Source organism: Bidens hawaiensis, unplaced genomic scaffold (assembly GCF_021521415.1).
Source record: "Bidens hawaiensis isolate Kalapana, Puna unplaced genomic scaffold, B.hawaiensis_p1.1 tig00001685_1, whole genome shotgun sequence".
Lineage (NCBI taxonomy): Eukaryota > Viridiplantae > Streptophyta > Magnoliopsida > Asterales > Asteraceae > Bidens > Bidens hawaiensis.
In genome coordinates, this window is record NW_027491095.1 from 113,255 (window position 1) to 126,587 (window position 13,333).

The following is a 13,333-nucleotide window of genomic DNA, read 5'->3' on the forward strand; positions in this document are numbered from 1 at the left end:
AGGTAGGTTTCCATGCAATCCAGTGGAGCGAAGATTTAGTGATACTAAAGAAGAAGATATGTTAATATTAGTAGGTAACACTGAAAATATTTCAGTATATTCAAGCGAAAGTTCTTTCAAAACTGTTAAATTTTGAAGAATATTGTAGAAAACATGAGGTTCGGAATGTAAATAAGACAGATCAAGGGACACCAATTTATGAAGGTGTAAAATATCTGCAGGAACTTGACCCATAAAACAACAATGAGAAATGTTGGGATGTGTGAGACTATTAGAAACCTTGCTTATGTGAGGTAGAAGTTGGGAACCAGTAAAATCATTGTAAGCAAGATTGAGTCTCTGGAGACGAGGGAGGTGAAAAAGAGTTGTGTTAGGATGGATAGTACCTTGTAGCATGCCACAACTCAGGTCAAGACCAATAACATCGCCGGTGGAGTGGTCACAAGTGACCCCATTCCAGTCACAACAATCTATACTTGTGTTCCAGTTAATCATAACTTGACTATATCTGGAACCAAGCCAAAATTCACACTCATGCCACGTATCATTGATTGAGGAAAGGTTTTCTTTAAACATAAGCAAATCAAGGGTCTGTTGAACAGAGCATTTGTGAGTGGTATCGGCAATAGGATTAGAGAATTAGGTGGAAGAGATGAAGAAAAGGGAAAAGAAAAGCAAAATAAAATTACTCATTCTCTTTGATTGTATGTTTCTAATGGCTGTAGATATTCATACTTTGCTACAATCGATATATACACGTCATGGCTATTTGTTCTATTTCTAAATGTAAAATACAAATGTTATCTGTGTGAATTAAATAGTGTAATTAAATATACAAGTAGTGTAATTATACAATGTTATAATTACACTACACTATAATTACATTATATTCTTTTGACTAATAGGCCTAAAACTTTTATTTTCATGTATTATTATGCAAAATATCCAACTTTTAATTGTTTGTGGTCCATATTAATAACTCTCACTCATATGGTATAGTGAAGACTTTTCAATTACGTATCTTTTGGTTTACAACACTCACTTGTTCTGTGTCGTGGCCCTTCTTAGGGTTGTGAAAGTATACCTGCAAATATCTCTTAACATAAGTAAGCTAATTGATTTTAGGAAGATTGGCGGTAAAATTCAATTGACACTTCAGATAAATATATATTTAAAAAAGATATCCGAATTCTGTTTTTCTTTCGAGCATCAAGATTTATCACTATACCCACTATATAAACTTAGAGAAAGAAAACTAAATAATACACGAAACCAAATTGGAATACTTTGTTCACCTTTCGGTTTGAGGACGCCAAAAACCTTTCTTACCAATGAGGTATCGTTGGTGATGTATAGCAGTTGACCAATGAAGTGACTGCAATATACGTTTTAAATTTTTTAACATTTCCATATTATCTTCAACTATAACAACTCCATCTGGTCTTAACACGCGATCCATTTCAACAGCAACATCCAACATGTCACACCTACAAAATTATTTTCAAAACCCATGAAATTGTTGATAAATATACATCAAAAGCTAATCTTCATTATTGATTATACCTTTGGGTTAGGTTGCCAAAAAGGAAGGTGGAATGTAGAAGATCATAAGTTCTAGGATAAGTATTAAGTGATTCACACCAGTCATGGTATATACCAATCAGTCCTCTGTCAAATATTACAGGCAAAGTATCGGTTCCATCAACAGGAACAACATTCATTACCCATAGGGGTAGATTAGTCAAAGCAGCAGCAAACCTGAACACAAGTAATATGTTTTAGACGTCACAATTGAAGGAACCTAGTTATGAACGGGTATGTCAATTTGGGATTTTTTTTAATCGCAAATTGGTCAAACAAAAAAATAGCTAAAAGGCGACAGATCAAATGATTGAAAGTTACCCAAAGCTAGTAAAAAATAGGTCGTGGCTTACTCAAAGAGCTCGTTTGTAACTAGCCGAGCTAGCTCGGTTTGTAAACAAGCCGAGCCCGAGCCAAGGTAACCTAGGCTCGTTGGCTCGCTCATTTAAATTAAAGCTCATGTTTTAATATACTTATAACCTAAAAGTATAATCCAAATTTTAATATATATAAAAATTAGAGATTCTATAGTTTATTGATTTTATTATTATGTTAAAAATATTATTTTTGCATTTATATGTATCAATATGTCTAAAAGTCCAATTACAAATTTTCTTTTAAAATAAACGAGCCAAGCTTGAGCTCTGTATTTTAGCTCGTTAAGATAAACAGGCCTAGCTAACTCGGCTTGGTTTGTAAACAAGCCGAGCCCGAGCTCAACCTGGCTCTACCCGGCTTGTTAACAGCCCTAAGATAACCACCTATTTTGTTTTATCCGTTTTAAATTTTAGTTTATTTACCAAAACAAGAACAAAAAAGTGTTTGCCAGATCAACCAAATCCCATCCATTTCAACCATAGAAAATGACCCGTTTCAACCCAAACTCATTTTAACAAGTTACCCAAGAAACCTATTAAGTAGAGATAATAACTAACCCGCCATAACCAGCATTCATATCCATTACATTCCTCACACTCGACCAGTTAACACCAAGGCCTCTTATGTAGACATTTGTAACAACTTCAGACCAGTGCCTAGTATCCTCATGAAAAACCGTTTCAGCGTCTGGACCCGTTGAAAGACTTGAAGGTTTACTTTTGAGCCTTTCGGGCCAAGTTGTAGGCCATGTATTTTTTACTGGGATTGAAGAAATGCAGCCGTCGAGGGGTGTATACCTAAATGAGAATAGAGATAATTATGATTTTAGGTTTATAAATGATGGACTAGATAGTGCAAACACGATTTAATTTACCATGAGGTTTTGGGACGGGTATTTTCATCACATAGTGGTGGATTGTTTTCTTTACGGAAGTTATAGCAAGAAGAAGTATGAGGCTTCTCGTATATAACCAGCCCGATTCCAGATGAATCAAAACTTTTAGCTACTACTTTCCAGCAAATAGATTTAGTGAGAGCTACCATGGCTGCAAGAAAAAGAGAAAACTTCAATCAAACAGGTACATGATTGAATTTTAGAACCAAGAAAGAAAGAAATTAACTAGAGGTAATATGCAGGTGTGTAAACAAGTCGAGATGAGTCGAGGTCGTTAAACTTATGAGAGCTCGAGCTTGACTCGTTTCGAACTCTATTTCTAAAGATCGAGCTCGGCTTTTTTATAATTTATTAATTTAAGTTATACACATGTATATTTTAATTATTATGTATGTGTGTGTATAATTATAAATTTTATATATAACATAATATATATTATTTAGTTATATTTATCAACATTTTATATGCAATAATAATTATTATATGATTATATATTTAACATACTAAACAAAGATTATATAAATAATAGGCTTGTTTAGGCTCGGGAGCCAGCTCAAGCTCGATAAGTGATGCTCAGGCTCGTTGATTAAACAAGCTAATTTTTAGGCTCTAGCTCGTTTAAGCTCGGCTCAGTTGGAGCTTTTAACAAGTCAATCTCGATTAGCTCTAGAGTGACTTGGCTCGTTTACACCCCTAGTAAGATGTACGACTCAGGTGGACTGTGTAATGGGCCAACATGGGCTAAGGTTATAATGGGACATTTTTTGTAACTGTTGAAATAGGAATGGCCGAGTAGGGTTGACTCACTAACACTTTCTGTCTAGTTTTTTTAAAAGATATTATTTTAATGATAATCTAAATCCTTAAATAAAGCTATTTAGAAAGTTGTATGCAAAAAAAAAGACACTTTAGAAGCTATTCAAATTGTTTGACTCGCTTAACATGTCCCCTTTTTAGCTAGTTTTCCATTTGACCCGTTTGAGATGAAACACAATCTGGATCACCCATTCATAAGTATATGGGTCAAACAGTTCTGCATATCAATTTAGTGTCATTTAACTACAAGGAAGCAAAATAACTAACTAAGATTTGCACATACATTCCCAAACTTTTTTGTCTCTTTCGTCATCACGATAGACTGGTGTGGCAGACCAGATAAAAACTCCACCGGGCCTCAGAATCCTATTTAACTCCAACAATGGCTTTCCACCTAAAAATTCAATCATCAATATTACAAGAATCTAGAATTCATAACATAATAAAGCATTAAAATTTAAAACAAGTACCATCTCCATCCCAGTGCACCCTGCATCGTGCACAATGAATCAAATCAAAAGCGTTATCTGAAAATGTGAGTCTTTGTGTTCCGATTACCGAAAGTGTTGCAGGAATTCCTCTTTCAAGAGCAAACTGTATTTGAGCCTCATGTTCATCTTTTGGAGCAAATGACATTGTTATAACATCTTTGTCCATCAAATACCCACCAAAGCTAGCAACACCACAACCAACATCAAGAATCGCCCGTGTGCGCTTCCCCCAACCAATTTTTGGAAGATTCTAGAAAATTACAAGATATTTTAGCCATTGTTGCTACTGATAAACACCAAACAGAAGGTAACTTGATAGTGATAAATGCTACCTTTTCTATATACTGGATGTATTGAGTAACTCCATCCTTAAATTGAGTACCCCCTCCAGGGAAAAGAAGATAATCACCCGATCTTTTTACCCAGTTTTGTTCCTTCTTGTATTCCACAAGCTTAAGGTGAGGGACATTATCAAACCATATCTGTAAATCGAATATGCATGTTTTACATTGAGAAACATATAAAATAAAATATTAGCTTTGGAAAAATTTTTTACCTAACAAATGAACAAGATTAGCAAAAAAGACAGTGATTCTACGCATGATTAAACCAGGAATAACAAAATTCTGACCGAATTTAAAGTAAGTGGCACCAAAAAATCAAGCTTTTTTAACAGATAACTCACGCACCCTCTAATCCTACTCCTAAATCTACACCTATGTTCGAAATAATAACTGTATTTTTAGTTAAACCATTACACGTTTTTGAAGTAGTAGTTAGTGCAAGCCTCCATGGTTACGTGGCAACCTCGTTTCCACTTTTTAGTTAAACCACCACACATAATAATTTAGTCCACAGGTTCAACTTGCAAAAACTGAGTGCTTGCAGGATCATTTATAAATATTAACTTAAGCATTAATAAACTAGCCAAAAGTTATGATAAGATCTAGTGATTACAATCCTAGCTGAATAGCCAAAATCTAATAGCTTCTAAAATCAACATTTCATCGAAACATCATACACCTACAATAAAAACAAACCTTACCAAAGCAGCATTAATCTCACCATATCCCTACTTTTCGGCCACCGAACCGGCACTTTATATCCACCAGGAAGCGGAACCAAACACCTCAGGCTCGGTTTCGGGCAATGCCGCTCTCGATGCTCCATATGCCGTCTCGACGTCAACGCCTTAATCGCCTTCCAATTATCCAAACACGGTATGTAATCCACCGCCAACGGGCCCGGACACGCCTTCCATTCAATCACCAAATCCGAATCACGATCCGTAACAGAATCAGTTACGTTTCCGTTAGTTTGTTGTAACGGTGGGTTAGGGTTAGTTGTGACGGAAGGTTGAGGGAGGGAGTAGAGTGAGGTGGTGTTGGTGGTTAGGATAAATAATGTGACGGAGATGATGAGTATGAGGATTAGAGATGCGATGAACGGGTATTTGCGTTCTTTCAACAGGCTGTCAACGGTGATTGCCATTGTCGGTGGATCGGATGGTGTTATTAATTTATGGATGGATCTGTGGAGATGTGAGGAAATGGGCGATCAGAATGGATGAATTGAAGACAGTACGTGTGTGAACGCTTTTGGAGGTTTGTAAGCTGAGATCGCGGTAAAGCGTACTGATGGGTTTAAAATACAGTTAATAGATTAGAAGCGAATATAATAATAATAATAATAATAATAATAATCAAGTTTCAAAATAATTTCATTTAAGTCATAATTATACAATTTTATTCAATCCAGCACCATCGGATTTTTTATTTGTGTCCTAGTAAACAATGAAAGATAAGATGTGAGGTTAAAATATATATATATATGGCTATAAAACACGACCAATAAAATAAGAAAACTCACTACTGAGAGAAAACTCTTGAGTTAGGCGTGGACATAAAACATTAGTGACCTCAAATCTTAACTATGAATCTCAATGCCATTGGATCAGAAGATCAAAATATTCGGAAGAAAGTGTGATTGATAAATAAATAAATAAATAAATAAAACAATAAATTTGTTAAAACCAGTTCATTTACAATATCCACAATAACAAGTAGAAGGGGGTAAGCTTGACCTGAAACCTTATAAATAGGCCAGTTCCAATTGCTTTTAAAATTACACTAGTTGGTTTGGATAATATTTTAACTAAAAGGGTTATTATGAGTTGGTCTAAATACTACTTGTTATTTGTAGGTCAAAGTGGGTCAACTATAAGGAAATGGACCGATGTGGATTAGTGTCTTACTGAAAGGATAACCACGAGTCAATAGAATAAATCGATCGATAGGGTTTCGGCATGGAGCTGGTTCTGGATCGGAACAGGTTCGATTTGGATTGATTTTCGGTTCAGAACGGGTTTCTGTCGGGCCCGATTATAATGAGGTTCGAGCCAGGACAATTTTGGTACGGAACATGTTTTGGATCAGAACGGGTCATGCGCAGAATGTATTTTGGGCTGGCACGGGTATCTAGATAAGATGGTATTCGGGCCGTCATGGGTTCTCTCACAAGACGGATTCAGCACGAGATGAGTTTCGGATCAAAACGGGTTCTATTTGAATCGAGTTTTAGGTCGGGACGAATTTACATTAGGACAATAGGCTTTACCGCTATAATATGGGTGGAGATGCTTTGTAGTTAAAAGTGGCGGAGATGCATGCTATTTGCAAAAGCTTTGAAAATATGTTTTGAGACAAGTCAACAAGAGCACATGGGCTTTTAACAGGTCTAGAAACAAATTGGGCAACCCATTATGCTGCCCACGTTTTTATTGGGCTACAATAATGTTTTGAAGAGCATGTGGACAGTGTATACTTAGTTACTTACTATTTAGTGCGTAAATATTCGAATTTATAAATATATTTATTATTCAATAATTAAAAAATAATATTTCGGATATCCGAATAACCATAATTTTCAAAATCATTATCTGAATCCGAATTTTTGGATAATTTATATACGGATTCGGATGTTTTTGAACTCCCCTCTTATCAACACCAATTTTACTACTTCCGATAATTCAATCGCATAGAGCTTTTTGTCAAAAGGTCTCTAAATCACTTGCTTGCTTAATAAACGTCTCTTTATGTATAGAATTATTATATTTCAAGTATTTAATATGAAATATGAAATTACACAAGTTCCCATTTAGGTATAGGAAAGGGAGAAATTGCATCAGCACAATATCTTCTAGTTGTGTTTTTAACTAAAAGAGGATGTCAAGTGTTTGTTGTTTCCATGTGGGATTCAAGAATCCCCTGCGTTCAATGGATGGCCAGCCATGCAAAATCAACCTAGTCAAGCGGCCTTTCGAAGACCTTTAAGTCACTTTCTCATGCTTCATCATATTAAAATAGGAAATAAAAAAAAGAACGAAAATAAAATGTATCACTGATAATAGTATATTTAGCAATGTTAGAAACTAGGCATCGATTAATTACCAATTAATCTCCATTAATTTATGATTAATCGTTTTTTCTCACCCCATTACCTAACTAGCGACTAGCGATTATTACACTGAATATATTATATATCACAACTAAAGAATAAAGATGAATTTAAGAAGAAAAAAAGTTTAGATTGTGGATATAAAGATGGTATAAGGTGATCCAGACTCGGTTACCCAACACCGATATCAATCTATATATATATTCATTAACAAGTTCGAACTAAGATATTATATATATATATATATATATATATGATAATTTGTATGTGTCTTTTATCATGAGTTACTATGATATAAAATCTTTTGTTATAAATTGGTGTAGACAATATTTATCATACTTTCACTGGCTTAATATGCTAGAAAATTGAAATAACTAGAATATATAGAATTTTCAAGTCCCCGGTATAAGTTTGGGATTGAATTGAAGACAAATGAAATACAACAACCTATTTTAAGTTTTTAACCACCTACTATTATAAATTGGAATCCCCGTCTCTCATTGAGAAACATGTGAACTCGACGATAATAACTGTAAAGAGTGGCGGGGGCGTTTGGTGCCACTCATAGCAACCGAGTATCCTTAGCAAACCGGCCCGCCAATTTCGAGTAAGATATCACCAAAGCTTTCCAGGTTGCCTACTTGCCTGTAATACAATACTAGCCGTTGGGCTTTTAAAAAAAATACCCAATATTTTACACTAAGAGACTAATTAATACTTGAAATATTGGGTAGTAAATTACGTCAACCACATGGCCTATTACGTTAGAACTTTAAAGAAACTATAGTAACCACTTAACTTTGGGATACAGCAAATGAGCCATGCCCCTGTCCCATTTGCATGCACAACTTCTTACTGAAAAAAGATATTGTTAAATGTAGCTTGTTAAATGTAACCAAGTGAGTCTAGTCAACCTAATTTGACTTTCAAAAAAAAGTAAAATCACCAAAATAGCCAAATTGTCTAAAAAATTTATAGCTTTGGTTTTTTTTTAAACCACGAAAAAAATGTTGGAGCTAAATTGTTCATATCCCTAATCAACTTACAATTACATGAGTCATGTTTAGGTTATTCATGTATATGGCATGATGTTCGGGTTGGTATTGCATTCTATTTATAAAACTTCAAGGTACATGTGAGTTGTCAACTTGTAAACACGACTCGTTTAACAGCCTTAAAAAGTGTTGAATTAAGTAAAACTAATTTATGATCACTCACCTCTATTCATGATCATAGCTTTTGTATGTTTTTAATAGATATTGATTAACCTTAATGTTCAAAAGAAAAACTACTTTTGTTTCATATGTTTTCTAGAGTAAACCAAAGACGTTACTACTTAATTACTAGTTACTACACATGGTTCATATTTTTCTTTTATTGCTTTATTTATTGGCTAATTATTGTCAAACAACTTTATATGTGTATGTGTATAATGTATACATCTATGTTCTATGAGTTGTTGCCTTGTTGTTCGTGGTTAGGATCGCCTACACGTTGTTCTTGGTTTGAAAAGTATACAGTATTTGGGTCCGTTATTGTCTCAAGTGGGTTATGGTTATGCTGTAGATGTATGGGTGCGAATGATATATGTTTGTGACTTAGTGTCTTACTTTGTAGATTGATATATTATTCGTTGAGATCGGATAATGCATTCGTTTAGGTATACCTATTCAAGTCAAAATGGCTTTTGTAATGTATGTGGTCATGTGGGTTGTGAAGTCAAGTGGGAGTGGATGCTAGTCGTGGGTCACTGTGTGCTTTAGGTGCAGTTTGTAAAGTGTTTGTCGGGTTGAGTTTTTGATTTATATAAATATTTAAAGTCCTAAATTTATTATACAAAGAAAACCATTATTAAAAGCAAGAAACCATTACAACCATCAGATCGACTTCAAATAGGGGCATTCATAGTTTGGTTCGGTCGGTTTTGATAAAAACATATAGTTTAATGAAAAACAACAAATAAAACCGTTGGTTGAGTGGGTTAGCATGTTAAATTACCGAACCGTTCGATCTCAAACCACACAAATTAACTACTTGCACCAACAAATATGATTTTTTTCCCAAAAGAGTGTTAGTGGAGAAAATAATTACCAAAATAGTGCTCATGAAATAATATTTACTATAGTGGTTTTATTGAAAAATTTTTAGTTTCTCTCTCTAAAATTTATTGGGTAAATCTAAGATGGGACCAATACATGTTTTTTCCTTTTATTTTAAAATAATATTGTCAATTAATCTCTAAAGTAAATAATTTTCCTTTACAATTGTATATTTTCTTTAGTTTTTTCAATTGACAGTTGCCTCTTTAAATAAATTCTAAAATGGGATGCAAATATAATAATAGTGATCAGTATCTCTGTCTCATTTTATACACTCTAATATAAATAGAAATTAAATTTTAATGATTTTAACACTTATGTTATGTAGTTATTATGACAAAATCAATCATTTACAATTATCTCTTTTTTTAGTTTTGATCTATGGATGAGTAAATAGTACTAGGTATTGGTATTGAACCGGTATTAAATTGGGTGCCACTAGTACCGATTTGGTACCAACCTTTTTTGAGGTTTCAGGATCGGTAAAGTACTGGTACGATACGACTCGATATGGTACTGGTATTTTACATATTTTGATCTACGCTTTATGTATATTATCTTAATCTATTAAAATTAAAGAGTGCATTATTAAAGTAAAACTAATTTAAATTATGTAATTATGAAGTTAATTGGTACGACTTAGTACACCTAAAACTTAAAAGATTTATTTTACACTTTCAAAACGTACAAAACTAAAATTAATTTTTGTTAATGTATACCCAAGAATAATATTACTTTTTAGTACACCTAAAAACAAATTTGACGAAGTTTTAATTAAATTTCGTTAAGTGTATCACATTTAACATAAATCAATTTATAGTAATCAGCTTAGTGTAGACGACTACTTTTTTATTCAATACAAAAGTGAGTTTAATCACAAAAAAATGTTGACCATCAATTTTGTATACAATTTTAGTATTTATTTAAAGAGGTGATTATATTAATTAAAAAGATGAGAGAAAGAAAATGTATAATTGTTAAAAAGACATGTGTTGGTCCATCTAAGGGTTATCCAATAAGTTTTGGAGAGAGAAATCAAGAAAGTTTTCAATAACATCATTTTGGTAAATATTATTTCACGAACACTAATCTGGTAATTACTTTTCCCACCAACGCACTTTTGAAAAAAAACTCAAACAAATATAAATGGAATTTTAACAATAATAATTACACCTAAAGCCAAAAACGATACCTAAAACAGTGATCAGACCACCCGTAGTGGCAACGTTGCCACTGCGTTATGTGATGAAAACGCGGGGGGTACACCGCCCCCTGCGTTATGTGAAGCTTGTTTTTGGCTGCGTTGTATACAAAACGCGGGGGTTGGCACAGAAATAAAAAAAAATAGCCGTTGGGTGGGTGGGTTTGGAGCCGTTGGGAATTTAAAAAAAAATTAAATTATATTAATTATATTTATACTATATAAACAAACCAAACTCATTTTTTTAACACACTCCTTCCACTTCTATACCAATTTATATCTTTTACACTAATATTTCTACCATCATGTTTCCAAACAACAACCAAAATATTCTCGGTTTCGGCCAATATGCCCGTCAAGGCAACCAAAATCCACAACCGAACCAATCTACCGCCCGACGCCAACCGTACCCGTCCCGCAAATGTTTGACCCGAAAATGGCCGCCTACTTTCAATATCTACAAAACTCTATGCCAAACGCGGTGCCCGGTTTCCAAACCCGACGGTGAACATTTTTGCCGGTTCGGGTTCCCAACCCGCCCCGGAGACCCAACCCGAGGTCGAGTTCGTGCCGGAGACACAACCCGTCCCGGAGACCGTAGGCGGTTCGAGCCAACGCGGACGTTCGAAAAAACACGCAAAGAAACCCGCCGGCGAACATCGGGTTAAAAAGATGGTAATAGCGTGGAGTATCGACGAGTGCGTACTATGTGCTCGTGCTTGGTGCCAGATATCGGAAGATGCCAAATGCGGTAGGTTTTAAAATGCATATATATTTTTTTAAATTTCTTATAACAAACATTAAACTTGTAATGTTTTATTTTTTTAGCGAACTATCAAAAAATGGAGGAATTTTGGCACAAAATTATAGAGAGGTTTCACAACTTTGGCGGGGACTCGCGTCGAGAAAAAGATTCGTTACTGTTGAAATGGGGCGACATAAACACCAAATGCATGGCTTTCCATACGGTTTTCTCTCGGATGAATCGAACTAGGAGTAGCGGTGTCTCGGACGCGGAAGTCATGGATAACGCGTTGGTTGAGTTTCAACATAAGGTCGGCGGGACCTTCAACTACTTTGGCATTTGGAAAGACCTCTTGAGGTTTCACTCAAAATGGGGCTTGGTGTTGGATGCCGAAGCCGAAGCCGAAGGTGGTCCGTGTAAAAAAAAGTCTAAAACATCGTCTTCGGTTGATTCAGACACGCCCCGTTCCGACGCTCGAAACTTCAACTTAAGCGATAATGACCCCGTGAATACTACCGACATGCCTCGATAGGGGGGTAGAAGAACCAAAGGCAAAGGAAAGGGGAAAGGGGCCGGTTCGTCGTCGGCAACGGGTTCGAATCCCGAATTGGAAAGCCAATTCCAATTAATGAACTCTCGACTTCAAGATTTACACCAACTTGGAACCCAACGACTTCAAGTAAATTTGGACGCCGTCGACCTACTTCGAAGGAATGAGATGGACAAAGACATCGAGATTTTATCAAACGAGCTATCCGAAGACGACCCGATAGTCCAATCTCTAAAAGCCAATGGACGAGCGAAAATTTTAGAAAAATATAAATGAGTTTTAGTTTTATTAGTATTATTTATGTTTTTTTATTTTAATTTGATGTATTTTTTTTAATTTAGTTTAATGTATTTTTTTATTTGGAAGTTTAATGTAATTTTTAATTTTATGTTAATTTATTTAAATGATTTATTATTTAAAAAAACAAATAAAATTAATAATGACTGGGCGCCACGTAGCGCATAACCCCTGGTAGTGGAGAGTTATGACTACAGCCTGTTTTTGTACAAAACTATAACTTTGACTGAGCACCATGTGACGCATAATCCCTGGTAGTGAAGCTTTATGACTACACATGTTTCAACATTCAACACTAAATTAGGTGGAGCATAACCTACAGACAGTTATCAACACAAAGTGATGACCAAAGTGGTTTTATAGGGTCGTTGGAGGATGTGTTGTCGAAGAGAAATGACAAACGAATGTGATTGGTAGACGAGTAGTAGATAGATAGATAATAATGATTTAAAGTTATAGCTAGTTAATCAACCTTGTCACACGCAGAAAAAAGTAATCAAACATTATAGTATATGATTAGGATATAATTTATTAAAAACGAAAATCAAATAGGAGCTTTGATTAAGAAATCGTGATTCGTCCACTTGTAAACACCTACAAAAGAATAATGATAAGAATTAAAGTAAACAAGTGTATTTGTATCAAGTTGGATATAAATACGAGGTGGGAGGAATCGATGTCAAGTTGAGTGCAAGTGAACCCCAATGATGCTAACAAAATAATTAATTTGAATTATTTATGAGTTTTGATCTATTAATGGGCCGACTTTTTTTTATTATTCGTAATTAAACCGATAACATCAGGACAACTATTTTAAATACCTC

The 13,333-nt window shown here is 34.6% G+C and overlaps 1 protein-coding gene across 1 annotated transcript; it reads right to left on the minus strand.

Moving 5' to 3' along the window:
- Positions 1 to 1,101: 1,101 nt before the first annotated feature.
- LOC143592498 (putative methyltransferase PMT23) lies at positions 1,102 to 5,670 on the minus strand. The gene is made up of 8 exons (XM_077072402.1): positions 5,227 to 5,670; positions 4,494 to 4,643; positions 4,141 to 4,411; positions 3,954 to 4,064; positions 2,834 to 3,005; positions 2,517 to 2,756; positions 1,564 to 1,758; positions 1,102 to 1,487 (listed from the first exon to the last, which is right to left on the minus strand). Exons 1-8 carry the CDS (start codon positions 5,650 to 5,652, stop codon positions 1,292 to 1,294), a joined length of 1,761 nt encoding a protein of 586 aa, XP_076928517.1. The 5' UTR covers positions 5,653 to 5,670; the 3' UTR covers positions 1,102 to 1,291.
- Between the last annotated feature and the right edge of the window lie 7,663 nt (positions 5,671 to 13,333).